The following is an 18,896-nucleotide window of genomic DNA, read 5'->3' on the forward strand; positions in this document are numbered from 1 at the left end:
AGCAGCACCTCTGTTTCCAAGATGGCAGAGGTCTGGAGCACACTGGAGGAGCTCTGGGCACCTCCCAGGGGAGGTGCAGGTCAGGGGAGTGGTCACTCCCCTTTCCTTTGTCCAGTTTCGTGCCAGAGCAGGGCTGGGGGATCCCTGAACTGGTGTAGACTGGCTTATGCAGAGATGGGCACCATCTGTGCCCATCAAAGCATTTCCAGAGGCTGGGGGAGGCTACTCCTCCCCAGCCCTGACACCTTTTTCCAAAGGGAGAGGGTGTAACACCCCTCTCTGAGGAAGTCCTTTGTTCTGCCTTCCTGGGCCAAGCCTGGCTGGACCCCAGGAGGGCAGAAACCTGTCTGAGGGGTTGGCAGCAGCAGCAGCTGCAGTGAAACCCCGGGAAAGGTAGTTTGGCAGTACCCAGGTCTGTGCTAGAGACTCGGGGGATCATGGAATTGTCTCCCCAATGCCAGAATGGCATTGGGGTGACAATTCCATGATCTTAGACATGTTACATGGCCATGTTCGGAGTTACCATTGTGACGCTATACATATGTAGTGACATATGTATAGTGCACGCGTGTAATGGTGTCCCCACACTCACAAAGTCCGGGGAATTTGCCCTGAACAATGTGGGGGCACCTTGGCTAGTGCCAGGGTGCCCACACACTAAGTAACTTAGCACCCAACCTTTACCAGGTAAAGGTTAGACATATAGGTGACTTATAAGTTACTTAAGTGCAGTGGTAAATGGCTGTGAAATAACGTGGACGTTATTTCACTCAGGCTGCAGTGGCAGGCCTGTGTAAGAATTGTCAGAGCTCCCTATTGGTGGCAAAAGAAATGCTGCAGCCCATAGGGATCTCCTGGAACCCCAATACCCTGGGTACCTCAGTACCATATACTAGGGAATTATAAGGGTGTTCCAGTATGCCAATGTTAATTGGTGAAATTGGTCACTAGCCTGTTAGTGACAATTTGGAAAGCAAAGAGAGAGCATAACCACTGAGGTTCTGGTTAGCAGAGCCTCAGTGAGACAGTTAGTCATCACACAGGGAACACATAGAGGGCACACTTATGAGCACTGGGGCCCTGGCTGGCAGGGTCCCAGTGACACATACAACTTAAACAACATATATACAGTGAAATATGGGGGTAACATGCCAGGCAAGATGGTACTTTCCTACACCCTGAACCCTGATGAACGCCCTTGGCCTTTTCTGCCACTGGTATGGGCAGAAACATGTTGGATTGATCTGGATGATTGGACCATTGTACCTATAATCATCCAACATGTATTTTAACCACACCAGAGGTACTTTTAAATAAAGGGAATTCCTTAAGGTTTAGCTCAAGGTATTCTTCTATTTACCTGGATCCCTCCTTGATCCATTGTTTCTTTATTAAGAGCTCCCCCTCTCATAGGTCGAGTCGACCCTGGTCGTATTTTCTTACCAGGGTGGGTTGAGGAAGCCAGTGATGAAGCATGCAACACATTGTGAGTCTTCCTCATCCAATATGATCAGTATTCCAGTAGATCCTAAGGCTTAGGTAGGCATCTGAGTAATACACTATCTGCACCAATACAGGGTCATTTTGTGCGTGTCTTTTTGTCAGTATTGTAGGCAGAACACAAGTAATTTAAACAGCTGTGTCCTAGAAAGAACATATCGTATGGCAATATGCACACAGTGGCTGGGCTGCTCTCACTCTGGATGCTGGTTTGGGTGTGGCACTCGTACCTGCCTGGGATGACTCATTTCCTGCGGATGAGTCATCAGGCTCCTGCAGGTGTGCATTCTCGAACTTTCTCGCATTTTGCGATTTTTTTACCGAATCGCAAAAAACTCGCAAATTGCGAGAATGCGAATGGCGATTTGGTAAATGGGCCTCGCAAACCAAAAATAGCGATTTTTAAGAAATCGCTAATTCCGAATCGCAATTTTGTTACATGGCCAATTGCGACTCAGAAATTGCGATTTCTTAAAAATCGCATTTTGCTATTCGCAGACCCCAGTTTTCATACATATGGCCCATAGTTAGTATGAATAATTAGAAAGACACTATTACACAGTACAGCTTATGACTTATCATGTCAAGTATGATATAATATAATGCACTGTCAACTATTTGTGGAAAATTAGGGAATATATCTATTCTTGGGTCTACCCAAACAAAGTGCTGAGAGTCATAAGGTCAGGTTGATCTGAGAGTATATAATAAACAAAGCATAATCTTCAGTTTAAAGACATTGGGGCAGTAGAGGCCTGTCACCACTCACCTAACGCAGATCACCCAGAATACCTTTGTGTCTCTGCTGCTGAAGTGGTGATTTTTTTATGAAAATGCTCCCACTGACACAGTGGGAACACTTTAGCCAGAAATGAATACCTGCCAGCCTGCAAAATGTTTAGCAGAAATAATTCTCAAAGAGGGAGTTTATATCTGTTAAGCAAAATGCTATTAGCCTTTATGCTTTAGGAGTTTCTCCCAGCACCTGGGAGTCATGTTGTATTTTTTCTTCCTTTTTGTGGCAGTCACAAAGTATAATAAACAAGAGTTAAAAAAGCCAACCATGTACAGGTAATGTCTTCTAAAGCATAGACACAGAGACTATTTGGCAGATGAGAGCTGACAGTGATTCTAAATGACTCCAGGGAATTTTGTGTTTCTGTTGGACAGAAGATCTACTGAACTGGGCAGGATTCCTACTCCCAACCCTTAAATTACCATATCTGTGTTTAAACATAAAAATGGCAACAGGAAGATATTTATCAGGTGCTGGACGATACGAGCTGAAATGTGCTGTACAGATAAAATTAATTTATCTAAATAATTATTCATACCGCCAGCAGTGATTCTAGAAATCAACATTGTATCCGGCTGTTGTGGGCAGTACTTAACTTTTTTTAATATAATCTTTATTGATTTTATACAATAAACCAACATATAGGAGTACATAGCCTTTTCATATTAATGCAAGGTGTTACTCTATACAGTCATACATTAAAATGCACATTTTCTGTAGTATGTAAACTTTCCAAACAACCTCCCCAACTGTCCTCCCATTCCCTTCCCCTCTCCCCCAGCGCTTGTGTCAGTGGATCTTGGTGTGACCTGTAGAGGAAGCATTATGTAGAAGTAGTATGTTATCTAGGTGTGTGAGTGGGTGGAGGTGTGGAAATGTCAGTATTGTGGTGCAATTCATTCTGGACCGTACTTTCTCTGGTCTCCCCAGGAATATTTTTGAGGTCATTGAGCATTGCTGCCCATGTTTGTAAATACTCACCTAGCTTAGCATCTGTGCAGACTTATTTCATTCAGATTTCTTCAGAGACGGCCCATTCACCAACATCCTGCAACTAAGCCTCCAGTGTAGGGGGCTCCGGGTTCAGCGAATGTATAGCTATTCTGCTTTTTGCTGTTGGAAAACAAACTTTCTACTGAGTTTTTTTATAGCAGGAGAGGGGATAAGGCCCAGTGCAAGTTGTTGCAGCGTTAATTACAGCTTCCAGCCTGAGGCTCTATTAATGGTCTTAAGAATCAAGCTTCAATATGTCGAGAAAGCCATGCATTCCCATACCACATGCACAAAATCTGCTCTAGGATTATGACCACGCGGACACTCGTCAGAGCGTGTAGGGTATATCACATGAAGCGTCCTGGGGAGAGATAGGTTTGGTGGATATAGTTATATTGTATAAGTTTGAAACGGGAATTAGAGCTAGCCAGACATACTCCCTCATGAATATGTTCCCAATCACGCCTAGATATGGGTTCCAGCACACCTCCTCCCACCTACCCTGAACCGACAGGTGCGTCCATGGCAAGTCCTCGCACAACGCTGCAGTGCGTAACTTTTAAAAGAAATACATTCAAAGTTTTTCTTTGAAGTCCACTGTCAGAACTACTGTATGCTAGGTTTGCAAATACCAAGACTGTCTTGTCTTGATTCTGCTTTTTTCCTTTTGTGACTGTATTTCTTTTTATCTCTTCCTCGTTCTTTTTTTCTTCTTCTTTTTCTGCCCTTTGTCCCTTGCTCTTGGTCAAAGTCTTATGATGAAAAACAAGTTATTGTGCTAGTTCTCACCACTAGCATAAATTAAGCATTGGCTACGGGCATGTATTTAGCACCCTTTTTCCAAGATTACAAGCCAAGATTATTTATATATGCATGTCTAGCAGTTTGATAGACACTAGAAATCAGTTGCCATTGGACTTTTATACACATCTATGTTTATTGTTTGTCAGTGCTCTATAATCAACACAGTAATGTAACCACAATACTAATGTTCATGTGCGATTTTGAAATAAACCCGACCAATTTTCTTGCTCTTAAAACCAAGCTCTTTTTTCCTTGCAGGTATCCCATCATCCACCAGTATCGGCCTTTCACGTCAGCAACAGAAAGGATGGTTTTTGCATAAGTGGAAGCATTCTAGCTAAATCCAAGTTTTATGGTACTGTGCAGTTTTGACTTTAGATCGCAAAAAATCATGTCTTTTATGCTTTTCTGAACAGTTTGTGCTTTGGTTGCCTCAATAGGTGTGTGTAAAAACTAATTCCAGAAAATTCTGTTTCTAGTAGAAAATTGGAAAATTAAACTTCACAAAATATAACATTGTACATTTAAAAAATATTTATGGATATAGGTATGCTTGTTAAATAAGTAAAATGCTATGCTTTGGTTGGAAACAGATAGTTTCTGCCTACTCTATCAGAATGCAAATGCTATATGTGTTGCATTTGAGGGACAGATATTGTCAACTCTTTACTGTAGGAAATTTGTCAAATGAATTCCTCACTTTTCATCTTCTAGTTTGAGAACATATTGTAGGAGCCAAACTGAGCTTCTTCTGCCAAAATGCTCTGTGGTAAGCATTGTAGAGCCTGTTCAACAAACATAGTAAGGAAAAACAAGGACAATCCAAGAAGCCTAACAGGAAACTAGGTCAACATGTATATAATAAATAGTGGCTCACTGGGGACTCAGAGCCAAGATACTCTTGCAGGTGATAGTGTGCTTTTCAGATACACATAACATAACATGTATATAAGATAAGCATTAGACATTATTAGTAAACCAATTACTACTGAAATTAATGCAAGAAGAACCAGCTAGAATGTTTACAAAATGTTAATTAGAAAAGATATACAGAAAATGTTCAGGGAATGACAAATATGGGGCCATATGTACCAACAAATTTTCCCACAGACACAGAATGGGTAAAACCCTTTGCTACATCTGGCCCATAGTTCTGTGTCCTCAGTGATCAGACAGTGAAGAGACTTTGACATTGTGTAAAAGTGTGTATGTATAAAAGCAGATAACGTGGATCAGAATGAGTAAAGTTGGCCACACAATTGTTGTAATTAAATTAGTCCTCCTTATAATACTGATAGTGTGTCTTCATGCTCAGATGTCAACGAAGTTTCGACTCTATATGTCATCATTAAGACAAGTGCAATTAGAAGGCATAAATTTACTTGTGCCACCAGGGCAAAGACCTTGATGAAAAAATAATTCATTCTTTGAAATCATGTAACAAGTATTCCTCATGAAAGCAGCCTTTTGCATGTAGAACTTATACAAGCGGGTATGTTCCTTTTTTTCCTGACAAACATTGATGTGAAAAAGAAAGTACAAGTGTTAAATATTCTTTAATTTTTTACAGTTTTATATATATATATATATATATATATATAACTTGAGATAGATATAACCTCGTGTGATACATGACAAATAAAAATTCCCTTTGCCATTATTCAGCAAAAATTTTTTAGCAAACATTCAGTAGAGTGCCTGACGAAGATGAATTTGAAAATAATGACAAGAATGCAGGGTTAAACACGAAATGGGCCCATATATCTTGCATTGATCCATGCTGCATGTCATACAACAGTCTCCAACTGATATAAGGTGTGAGCCTACAGTTGGAAGATAGAAGCATTCAGATGAAATTCAAGGTTTTCATTACTTGATGGTGACTAAATAAGATGTTCTACATTATAACATTATAACACCCTTTCTTGCTTTGAAGAGCTCATGATAGTTTGCATCACACAATAACGTGAAACAACTAGATCTTATTATTTCACTGAAGGCCGCAAACATGTTAAGTCATGACAATGGGCCAGATTTATCATTCTTCACAATAGCGATTACCTAATTGCGATTTTTAGCAAATCGCAATTAAGTAATCGCTTTTGAAATGTGCTGTGATTGCGATTCGCAAAGCCTTGCAAATGGACCTACCTCATTAATATTCATGAGGTAGGTCGCAATTTGCGAGCCGTTGCGAATGGCTAAAATTACAGGGATGGTGGCCTGCTGGGCTCAGCAGACCTCCATGTCTGTGACTGGTTTTCAAAAAAGCAATCTTTTTTTTAAAATGCACCGCGTTTTTCTTAAAGGAAAATGGGCTGCGTTTAAAAATGAAAAATGAAAAGTTTTCTTTTCATATTTTAAGAGTAGGCAGTGGTCCGTGGGACCACTGGCTGCTCTTAAAAAACACATTCACATGCATTCACAAAGGGGAAGGCGTCCCCTGGGGACCCCTTCCTCTTTGCAAATGGGTTACCACCAATTTGAAATTGCTGGTAATTGCGATTGTTTTGCGACCGCATTCACGGTCACAAAACAATCATACATACTCTGCAATTCGGTATTAGGAAGGGACGCCCTTGACACACCCCTTCCTAATACCGAATCGGTATGTAGTCGCAAATCCAATTTGCGATTCGGTAACAAGTTACCGAATCGTAAATTGGACTTGTTACATGGCCCAATAGTCTTAGCGAGGACAGCTTGGTATAAAATTATACATCTGGGAAAGAAGCAATCCTTGACAGTCTCTGTTAGGAGATATATTAAGTGTATTTAATGATATTACAAAGTTATGTGTTGCACTAAATTCATTGGGACTAATCACAGTTGTACCTATTCTGAAAGCAAGAATAAATTGTATGTTGTGTGGCTACTACAAGCCTATTGTATTACTCAACAATTTAAACATCTTCTCCGAAGTTCTGGCAGTTGAGTTCAATTATATTTTGTCTCCTTTACTTCACCAAGATTAGCTGGGGTTTGTGCCCAGTAGTTTCCCAGTTCTTGCATATTAGTACTTACTATTGATGTTGTGTAAAATACAGTCTCTCTTTCAGTATTTTGGAGGTTGATGCAGAGAAAGTGCCTGATGGCATGAGCTGGCAACTCAGGGGCTGTCAGTCTGCACTGTAGAGTTATGTAAGATGTTATCTCAGAATACAGTAACAGTTGTTGTGATAAACTTTCACTTCGTTGCAGTGTCTCATGTTTCAGTAGTGATCCGAAAAGGTTGCCCAGAGCCACTGGTGCTTTTTGATATGGCTCTATCTATAGCTGTCATTGAGTATTCTCATACAAGCTCTTTGTGTAGGTTATGTAGGTCCCTTCTTACATCGAAGATTTGTTGACATTCACCACCAGTTTAGATTCTGCATCTGAGAATGATTCATCATTCCTCGGTTATCTGTCCTGTTACAGAGTAACTAATTTGAAAACAGGAATCTTTCACTGGATTATGGAGACACAAATCCATCATAAATCAAAATCTTCGTATCTAAGACTGACAGTACAGAAACAAATCTGTTAGCTAATACAGAGGCAGGTGCAGCGTTCAGTCATTGCCCATATAAAGTGAAATCATCTTATAAATGATAATTCTCAACAGGTTTAATGACGTTTTGTTTGAGGAGGCAGGGTTGGACAAAGTTGAGGTAATCTCTGCGAATGAGTAGCTGTGCTCTCCATATCTTAAAAATGTACTATTCAGATGACTAGTTCTTGATCGTTTTTGCATATTTTTACTATTGATAAGTAGGTGTACTAGTTTACTCTCATTCCAATACAAAGTATTTGTATAAAGACCTCCAGTCAAAATGTAAATAAAATAAAATGTTGACTCCTTGGTACTCTGTGGCACAGTCATCTTCATCCTTCACAACATGAGAATACCATATTGTTCCGATTATCAGGGAACTTTGAACCTTCAAGACACTTCTAATACTCTTTTGGAAAAGAGGGCAATCTTCCTCTCAATGAATTAATGGTCCTGGTGATAATGTTTCCTACTTAAAAAGACCTGCCAGATAGATGAACCATGGCAAGCAGATTTTAATTGGAAGCAGAACTGAGATACTAATCTTTGGATCAGGTTGCAAATATCAGACCACACAATCTCCTCAAACCGCCTGAACTTGTTAACCTTACCACCAAAACTACAGAGACTGCATGCAATCTTCTCATCATTTAGAACTCCAATTTAAATACTAAGCCATAGGTATCGGCTTTGGTTTGCCTAGCATTTTTCTCTATCTTGGAATCTGAATTCTTGAACCATAAACTTCGACATGCAGTTTGAAGAAAGAGGTGCTCATTTTGAATTCACAATTTTGGGCCACAATTTATGCCACTAAGATTCACAGAACTCTATGCCCTGAACAGTCTGGTGATAGGTGGTAGTGTATTCCTACACAAAAGAATACACAAGGCAAAATGGGTGTCACCAGACCATTTAACAGAGAATCAGATCAACCATGCCTGCATTGCCAAGACACTCCAGAGATCCTTGCAGGATGTAAGAGGGATGAGAGGAGTAGATGTGGTGTCAGACCATCACCTGGTCTGGCTAAGCTAAATTTAAAGCTGTAGAAAACATGGATGAACCATCAAACCAACACCAGAGATATAACACAACCTCCCCTCAAAGATGCACAGAAACGGAGTGAATACTCAGTCACCCTCAGTAACAAGTTTCAAGCCCTGCAAGAACTAGAGGATGACAGAGGCCCAGTAGATAATCAGTGGTGAAGATCAATGAAACAATGACCTCAGCCTGCCAGGAGGTACGGGGTCCCAAGAAGCACCAGCATAAAGAATGGATCTCTGCAAAATCAATGTGAGAAAGGAAAAGAAAGCTGCAGTCAACTCCAGCCAAACAAGAGCAGAAAGCAAAGCTGAAAATCCTAAAGCTCAAAACACACCAAGAACAACAAGTAAGCCAAGATAAGCTTAAGAGCATATCAGAGAAGAGTCATTGAAGGTCGTGCCAAAGAGGCCTAGGAGGCAGCGAGCCATGGAAACTTGAAAGGACTAAACGTCATAAAAAGGAAACTCTCTGGCAGGTACAGCAAGCCAGAAAGTCCTGTTAAAGACAAAGCGGGAACACAATCATGAGTAAAGAAGGCCACCAATTAAGATGGTTGGAGCACTTTGAAGAACTGTCGAACCAGCCCATGCTGCAGTCCCCAGCAGACACAACCAGCTGACAAGGACTTGCCAATCAACTGCAGAAGGCCTACCAAGGAAGAACTATGGCAAGCCATCAAGCATCTGAGAAATGGGAAGGTAGAAGGACCTGACAGCATTCCCACAGAACACTGAAGGCAGACATTGAAACATGAATAGTCATACTCCACCTCATGTTTGGAAGGATCTGGGAATAGAAAAAGGTGCTATCAGACTGGAAGGAGAGATATCTCGTCAAAATTCACAAGAAAGGTGAGTAACTGCACAAACTACAGAGGGATAACTCTTCTATCAACCCCAGGCAAAGTGTTCAACAGTCATCATGAACAGATGAAGGAACAAGTCGATGCTCAGTTGTGAGACCAGCAAGCTGGGCTCCACAAAGAGAAATGCTGCACAGACCAGATTGCAACACTGTGCATCATCAATGGGCAGTTGATGGAATGGAACTACCACCTCTATGTCAACTTCATCAACTATGAAGTCGGCATTTGACTGTGTGGACAGAGAGACCCTTTGGAAACTCTTCTGCCACTATGGTGTGCCAGATAAACTCGTAAGAATCATCAGGAACTCTTATGGGGGAATCATCTGGAGGATAGCCCTTGGAGGACAACTCACAAAAACCTTTGAAGTGAGGACCGAAGTCTTTCAGGGTTGTTTGCCCTCTCCTTTTCTCTTCCTGCTGGCCATAGACAGAATCATGATGATTTTCACATCAAGGAGAAGAAACGGGATCCAGTGGACACCTTCAACACAGCTCTATGACCTGGAATTTGCAGACTACTTGGCCCTATTCTCCCATACCCATCTGCAAATGAAAGAGAAGACCGACAATGTGGCAGCCACACAGCACACTTTGGCCTCAACACCTACATGGAAAAATCCAAGATCCTGAAGGCTACGCATCCTAACAACTGCAGTCAGTCTTGCAGGTGGTGAACTAGAAGAGGTTGAGGCCTTCACCTACCTGGGCAGTATTATACTCTAGTAGGTTGGCACAGGAGCCAACGTCAAGGCAAGAATCTGCCAAGCACGGGCTACCTTCATTCAGCTAAATAAGATGGAGCTCTGAGGTCCTAACTCTGCAAATCAAGATCAGGTTTTTTAACACCAACATAAAATTGGTCCTTCTGTATGGAGCAGAATCTTGGAGGACAACAATGACAGCACCAACAAAGCCCAGGCCTTCATCAACACCAGTCTACAGAAAATACTACAAATCCCCTGGTCAAATACTGTCAGCAACCATAATCTATTGCAGCAGACTTTCCAACTCCCTGCTCATGAAAAAATCAGGAAAAGACACTGGGGCTAGATAGATCACACCCTCTGCTAGCTTGCATCAAACACAGCCTGCCAAGCCCTCACCTGGAACCCTCAAGGGAAAAGGAAAAAGCCAAGAAACACCAGACATTGAGGCCTTGAGGGTGACTGCTAAAAAGATGGCTTACACCAGGAGTCAGATTGAAGGAAAATCCCAGGACAGAGACTGCTGGAGAGTCCTAGTTGATGGCTTGTACTCAAGGGGGGGTAGTAGGCATAAGTTAGTAAGTAAGTAAGATTCTGGGGGGGTCAAGAATCTTGCATGTATTGACATATATTCTTATGTATGTCCTTAGTGGAAACATGCCAAAATAGTTAATATTCTAAAATATTTCATCTGGGACATGGGCATGACATTATAGTTGACACTCAACACGATTATAATACCAAAGTGGAAACTGTAGATAAATCAGTTTAAAAAAGTATCATGAAGCTTTTATTTGATATATTTCACATCTCTAAACACAAAACAAAAGAGACTTGTAATTCTCAGTATGGCTTGATTTGAGTCAAGGGAGTTTTTATGCCTCACAAATGATACAGTTACAGTTACTTAAATTAATTATTAACACAGTTAACTTTGTAAGGAAGGCCTTCCTTAGATTGCCTACAAATTTGCAGATTGAATTGTTTGAAATATATTAATTGTTGATATAATGTGTTACCTCACTAAGATGGTGACTTTTTCCCTTAAAAGTTAATTCGACAGCAAAGTCCCTGAAAACCAGGCTTTTTGGAACTTAGCCTGTCTTTTGATCAGGATCCATCCATCATATCGTCAGTAAATGTAGGTTGGATGCTAGTGCAGGGATGACTGTGGGTAGCATGCGCTTCACAAATTCCAGTAGAATAGAATAGATGTAAGTGTTTGCCATGCAGTAGTATTCTCCTAAAACACTGCTTCCCGGGGGCATAAAATGCCCCCAAACCACTTAAAATAAATTGCATTTGCAGCTCGAGGGAGAAATGGAATCAAGAATTTGCAGCACTTTTAATTTGTGTAATATAGGTAATAATGCAGATTCATTCATCCAACCTCACTGAGGATTTACATTTAACTCACTTAACAGAAAATAAATAATAGGATTTAAATCATTTAAGACCCTTCCAACTTAATTTGACTAGGGTAAATGTTGAAAACGTCATTTGATGGTTGGTACTTACAAACATATCAGCTTTACCTGCAGGAAAGGCACCTGTGCTTGGACCGGGACACAATACTGTCCCTGTCTCACCTCGGGGTAGAGACGCTCTCATACACTTCTTAGATACTGATGCCAGTCAAGTCATCTGCTACAAACTTCCTCTTGCTTCAAGTACGATGCACTGTGACACAGCAATTGCAGATCACTTTTATCTATCCTTGTGCCAGCTGGCTGGTAAAATATCAGCAAGCGAGAGAGAGAGCCGTGGCTCTGTTGCATGTGGGAAATGGAGTTTATAGTAACTGCCCAAATTTCGCCTTCCGGTGGGTCCCCAGACAGACGACTTCTGCTTCCACAGTACTGGTCATCTCACGTTGCCTATAGGCCAGCCGGACAAAGGATGAGGAAGGTGGGCCACGAACTCAGGTTTTCTTTCCCCTGAATTGTTGAGACTTGGGACCTCATTTAGAGCCTGTCAGCTGCCCCACCAGCCCGCCTCATTTACACATCCCAACCCTGCCATGTGAGTATCTCCGTGACGAAACTGCTTCCATCACATTGGTAAATCTACTTTAATTGCAGTTTTTTTTAGCCCACTAAGCATTTTACTTTGCTGTTCAGAAAGAAAACCATAAGTCCTTGACACATGCTTAGGCAGTGCTGCATACCTAATGGACATTTGTTGCCCCCCACAGATGACAAAACGGGAAAGGAGGCATTTTATTCATTTATAGTATAAAAATAATTCAGGTAGTGGACTGAAATGTCAATCTTTTAGTATATATGTGTCCTTGAACATTGCAAGGTTATAAACTTCAACATTTTTATTATGTTTCTTTATGAACCCTAGGTAATTCACTTTCTGCAATACTGGACGGTAAAGCTCGGCTTACATTCCTAAGTAGAGGAGAGGATTACATCATTACAATGCCGTATGCACACTGTAAAGGTGAGAAATGCACGTTAAACCTACATGTACGAGCAAAAAATACTGTGCTGCACATTCAGATCATGTTGGCACAAGCTTTTGAAGTTCTGTTCATCCAGACACTGCAATCAATGGTGAATGTTTTGATATCAAAACTGTGAATATTATGTCATTTTATTTGCATCGACAGCTGATCGTAAACACCTTATAAAACAAGCATTGTCGAATTACGCCAACCATTGTTTAAAAATTGCAAAATAGCTGAAGTCTACAATGGCACAATGCGTGACCTGTTAATAAAGGTCTATGCGTTTATTATTATGGTGTTTTTTTAAAGTGTGGATCTAGATTAAAAAAGCAATCAAACACTATACATAAATATGGAAAGTGTACAAGAACATTAGAGACAAAATAACTTTTCAGCCGTATCTTATGACTGCTAGTGTCCGCACCTCATTCTATGGGCGGCGCCCTCATCTACACGTTTCTACACTGTTAAAGATACATAATTACACAAGGGTAAACCACTAAAATCCATGAAGGAAGGGTGTGAATGTCACTCATCTTTATAACCGACAATGGGGACCATCCTACTAAACTAGACAATGCCAACCTGGGTTATTGGGCAGTGATTATTGAGTAGTGCCTCAGCTCTTTTTTTTTATCACTGTAGAAATGTAACCGGGGGAAGCTGAGACCCACCAATAGATCCTTAAAGGTGCACAGCAGTAAGGAGAAATATTGCTTTGTCATACACACGTCTGAACTACTAGAAAGGCAAAATTATTTATTCAATAAAAGTGTTAATAATATTGCACTTTTAACACCTAAATAGAAATAGTGTGCCCTAGATCAGTAGTATTCGTGATCATGGAATGGACAACATATATTCTTGCTTCCCTGATTTTGCGTAGGGCACATCTGCCAATGGTGTAGTCACTTAGTACTTGTGACTATGGGCCAGATGTATGTAGTGTATTGTTCACAATTTCCTAATAGCGAATCGGCGATTAGCTATTAGGAAATCACAAACTGCCATGTATGACAGTGTGATTGACACTGTTAGCAATTCGCAGTGGGTCGCAAATGGACCTGCCTCATCAATATTCACAAGGCAGGTTGCAATTTGCGACCTATTGTGAAAGGCTACAATCACAGGGGTGGTGGTCTCCTGGGGTCAGCAGACCACAATGTATGTGATTGCTTTTAAATAAAGCAATCTTATTTTTTGCATTGCATCCCATTTTCCTTATAGGAAAACGAGATGATTTACAACAAGAAAACTGAAAACTGACCACTGCCTGCTCTTGAAAAATGTTCCCTTGGGAACCCATTCCCCTTTATGAATGGGTTACCACCAGTTCGAAGTTGGAGATAACTGCAAGTGTTTTTGCGACCGCATTCCTGGCCGCAAAACATTCTTACATCTCCCTGTGACTCGCTATTAGGAAGGGACTCCCTTGGCACACCCCTTCCTAATAGCGAGTCACAAACCCTATTTTGCGAGTCGGTCATAGGTTACAGACTCACAAAATAGGGACCTTACATGAGAAAAAGCTTTTTACCCCCGATGGGCCATTTGTAAAGCGTAAAAGAGCTTCATACATCTGGCACTATGTGGGTTGTACGTGTGCCCTATTCTGGGTTGCCTTAGATACCTGTGAGTGTACAAAATGGGCTGCCTCAGGACTGATGTGGAGAAAGTAGAGGGGGGTTCTAAACATGCTTTTTATAATTCTCTTTCTACTTCTTTTCTGGTTCTATAAACTAGAATATTGGTCATTTGCCTTTCCTTCAGTTAGAGCTTGGGTTCCTACCACCTTTCTTCTTCTGTAATCACACCTGTGCCTTGTTAAACTGTTCGCAAAATGTATGGCTTGAAACCTGATACAGCATTTATATCTGTTTTTGTATGGCCTGCAATTCTGTGAGCAGCAGTTGTAGCTTGTTAATGTGCTTAATCGCATACTTTCGGTAGCTGGATATCTTTCAAGAGCACTTCCGACCCACTCTTGTTACACCAAGGAACACAGGCAATTGACCATATCAATCAAGCAAAAGAGAGCATGAATAATGTATAGTGCATCAATTTATTTTAGAATTCTACTTATGCAACAGTGTGACAGATATTGTCTTCATCGTGTTTTCTGTTGAGGCTGTAGGGTTCCAAGCTGGTCCCATAAGGTTCAATTACATTTTTAAACCTGCCTATCATTCTGAAGGATGAAATGGGTGAGCATAAGATTACTTTATTCTCACTAGCTGTAACTTTGGTGTAACCAGTTTGGAGTCACAGTCTAACCTTTGACCTAAACAGAAGTAAGTTGACACCTTTCAGGGACTTTTCGGAACAAAAGGGTTTACATACTGACCAATTCTTAACTTATGAGGCTGTTGCACGGGCCCTGAAGGAGTTTTGGGGGACAGTGGAGAAGAACCCCCCACGACAGCGGCTCTCCAGACTATGCTTGTCGCCGGGGGTATCTCATCTGATCACATGGATCTATTGGGCACTGAATGGGATGATTGATTGGCCACTAGACAGACTGCAAGACAAATGGACACAGATATAGGCAGGAACATGACGAACACCGAATGGGCTAAAACTTTAGCCTCTGCATGCAAGATTTCACGAAATATGTGACTGAAGTATATACAGTATAATTACGTTCACAGGACATACCTCACCCCACACAGGACTAATCGGATACATGGGGTGAAGACAGGAGCATGCCCCAATGTCGTTTTTCTGATGCCCACCTCCACCACATGACTTGGGAATGTCCAACGCTAAGACTCTATTGGGGGGAAGTGGTTGCTCACCTCAACAATGTCCTAAACAGACAACTGGATGATGGGCCGGCGTATGTTGTTGATAGGTCTTTAATTAAAAAAATGGGGAACAGGTTCATAGACCTGGTATTGGTGCTGGCACGCAGGAGAGTGGCGATGGCCTGGAAAAATAGGTATGGGCCTCGGCTAGACACATGGGTAGCAGAGGTTACACACTGGGCGAGGGCAGAGGAGAGGGCACTGAAGAGGGGATTGAGGTGCTGATCGATAGCCCCCATGTGGGCAGAAGTGGTAGACCCCTGGACACTGCCATGGATGATGACTCTGACGGGACATCAGTCCAATGTGAGCCAATGATGGATGAGAGCTAACCCCTGGCCAGCTCACAACGGTTCAACATAAGGAGCGGGGGCCTACCCCCGGCCCTCCACCCCCTGCCACCCAGTATCCAGGCTACCTGGTAGTCTCCTGCGCCCTGGCACCACCCCCGTGCTTGAGAAGAGGCACCCACTGGATGGTGATTGATGGAGGAGTGTGCAGTAATGCGCAATGGGACACGATCCGGCAACTGCAACCACACACCACCTGGGTGTATTACAGTTGTATGGGTGAGTTAATAGGTTTTTATGGTTATTTAGTTACGTTCACTTTTATTTCTTTATTGGTATACACTCTGGGGGAAGACCAGTATACAGGTCTGCAAAGCTATCATTGATGGACCATGACTCCCTGTCTCGCAAACATGCCACTGAGAAACTGAGACAACTAAGTCGCTGCCACTGCAATTCCATATGCTGGGGTCTGAGTGCAATAAAGATCACTTTTAGTAGTAATATTACTATGGCTCTATGAACAATAGAAAAAAAGGATATGTATTTTTTGAAATGTCAATAAACAAATTTGTTTAAAAAAAAAACAGAAGTAAGTTGACATTGAATAGGGAGTCGAAAACCTTTTCCATAGAACTCCAGCATCAGTTATAGCTCTATGACCCTTGCTGGGAATAGTTTCGCGTATCTGGTGATATCTAAATACTACAATATTGTGAATCCCTTTATTTCCATTTCCAGAGAAATAACAACGGTTCAGACCTCAGTTAAAGTTGTCATGATGCCTAGATGTGCTGTGTAGACAGCTAGCCTGTACAGGCCTGTCTCAGATTTCCTCCCCTTCTTAAGTATGTACATTGTTTGCAATACATGTTAAGATTTCACACGTTTTTCCCAACACTTAAATGCGCATTTTAGACATTTAGGAACCAATCCACAGAAGCTTTTTGGAGTATGTAAAGTAGTTTTCACATGGTACCACTGTACTTAGTACAACATGAAATTCACAAACCTCCAGACAGATATCTCCACATTTGTCTCTTCTACCTTTTCTTGGAGGAGAGCTTTGCCCTGGTGGCAGAGATCTCCACCTAACTAGGTACACGATTTAATAGCAAATGTGGGAGGGACAAAAGGGAGTGGTGTGCAAAAGGGGAATAACTACTACTAAATGGGAGGGCTTTATGGAAATCTAAAGATTGTATGAGGGAGTAACATGGTACAAAACACACACCTGCAAAAGAATAAGACAATTACGATTCACAAAATACACTTCTAATTCTAAAATAGCCCTAATAGTGAACAATCAGGATCAAATATACTCGGGCGCTGCATTAGAGTAAGTCAAGCACCACAAGGTCAACCACCGGTACTACCACACACTTCGATAAACATAATAAAGGAAGGCTATATCACTAATGTAAAATGAATTAATTTAATTCTAACTTTATAATATATATTTTTAAAGTTAACATCATTAAATATAAGTAATAATGTTATTGATTTTTAGTTTGATAAAACACATACATTTAAAAAAAAAATTCATTTTTACCTTAGTTTAAAAAGTCTAAAAATTATTTTAAATGACTTTAAACATAACATAACCCATTTTTTACAAATTAAATAAAAATGTAATTAGCGGTGGGTCATTTTAATTTAATATATTGTTAAAAAATAATACTAAAGGAGATAGAGTGTTTTATCTTTTCTTTGAGTAGTTCTATGGTAATTTTATTTGTTCAAAATTATTTTCCTTTTTATTTTCAATTTAATTATTTTAACTTTTTTAATGAAAAATACAATTTAGTAATTTTTCCTAGATTTTCCTGCAGGGAAATCTTCGCCCTACATTGGCAGGGATCTCCATAAATATGTGCAAAATTGCTACTAGGAAAGTTACACTCATAAATTCAGTTATAGGGCCTTAATTAAATCTATATCTCCATGTATATCTCTACTCAGACATTGTGAATAGCAAAAAAGTGGAGAGTTACTCCTAAGTGCAGTAGTAGATCTACACATGAATAGATTGATACATGCAAACTTACTTTTGTGAATCAGACCCTACAAAGCTTCAATACAGTATCCATGTGTTGCTTTAGTAATACTAACCTTTTGGCATGTGCATATAGTGGATTCCTTGAACAGTACTCCTCATTTTACTAACTGCTTCCTCCAGTGTTAAGTGGATAGGTTTATTAGAGTCTTCACACTTGATTTCAGTTATTGGCTTTTCTTGCTGCTATTCTACTTAATGTTATATGTGCCCTAATTCATTACCAACAGAACGTCTTCTTTTGTTAGTTGGTAATTCAGAAATCTGAAAGTAAATTGAGTTGGAATAGCAATCTGGTACAGTTTCAGAAATGATTCCCAGATGGTGTATTGCCATGAGATAATTATGAACTTCACTGTCAGGTTCCTAAGTGATGGTTTGCATACAGATTTCACTTCTGAGGAGCATGTCTCAATTTATTCAAAATCACAACAAACCATTTAAGTCTGTCGTTGCTTATGATTGCTTAAATCCAACAAAAGATGAATAGCTCAGCACTATTAGAATTTTTTCTCTGTTTTAGTAGTGTATTAAGCGATATATCTCAGTCAATCACCAGATTCCTGGCTGTATTTGGTACATCAGGTTAATAAAATGTTAACCAAGCCATTAGTGTTGTGTGCTAACCATTCTCACATATGATACAGCCCTAATTATCAGGTGTGCCTTTGCTGTTGTCTATTATGAAAGTTATTTCAGCCATGTTGTAATCATGAATTAGACTTTATCAACTTTTTCTCTATGATGTTCTATGAAAGGCATGTTTGGACTTCTAGACGATGCATCAACATCAAAGGCAGCTTTGCCAGGAATGTTTTGCAGTTACTTAAAACTCATTTAGACAATGAATGTAAGCTTTGTGTCCAGTTGCATCCATTGTCGCTGAATTCACACACTGAATCAAGTATTGCTTTCTTTTCTGGAGTGCAGTTGGCTCGTTTATTATAACTGTAGAATTACTCCATCATGAGCTCACATTAATGCTACTTATTCTAATCTATGAGCTAGAAAGGTATTTTTTGATATGCCAATCCAGTGATGG

General features: G+C 40.6%; 1 protein-coding gene across 5 annotated transcripts in view; it reads left to right on the plus strand.

The window, feature by feature from the left end:
• The window catches only part of OSBPL5 (oxysterol binding protein like 5), a 1,002,849-nt gene that overhangs the window by 852,132 nt on the left and 131,821 nt on the right, over window positions 1-18,896 (plus strand). For all 5 annotated transcript variants that reach the window (XM_069223010.1, XM_069223008.1, XM_069223007.1 and 2 more), the window contains 2 exons: window positions 4,352-4,448; window positions 12,599-12,697. In XM_069223010.1, the coding sequence (XP_069079111.1) occupies window positions 4,352-4,448; window positions 12,599-12,697 (196 nt within the window). The remainder of the gene's footprint in view (window positions 1-4,351; window positions 4,449-12,598; window positions 12,698-18,896) is intronic.

The sequence above is a fragment of the Pleurodeles waltl genome, chromosome 3_1 (genome assembly GCF_031143425.1).
Source record: "Pleurodeles waltl isolate 20211129_DDA chromosome 3_1, aPleWal1.hap1.20221129, whole genome shotgun sequence".
NCBI lineage: Eukaryota > Metazoa > Chordata > Amphibia > Caudata > Salamandridae > Pleurodeles > Pleurodeles waltl.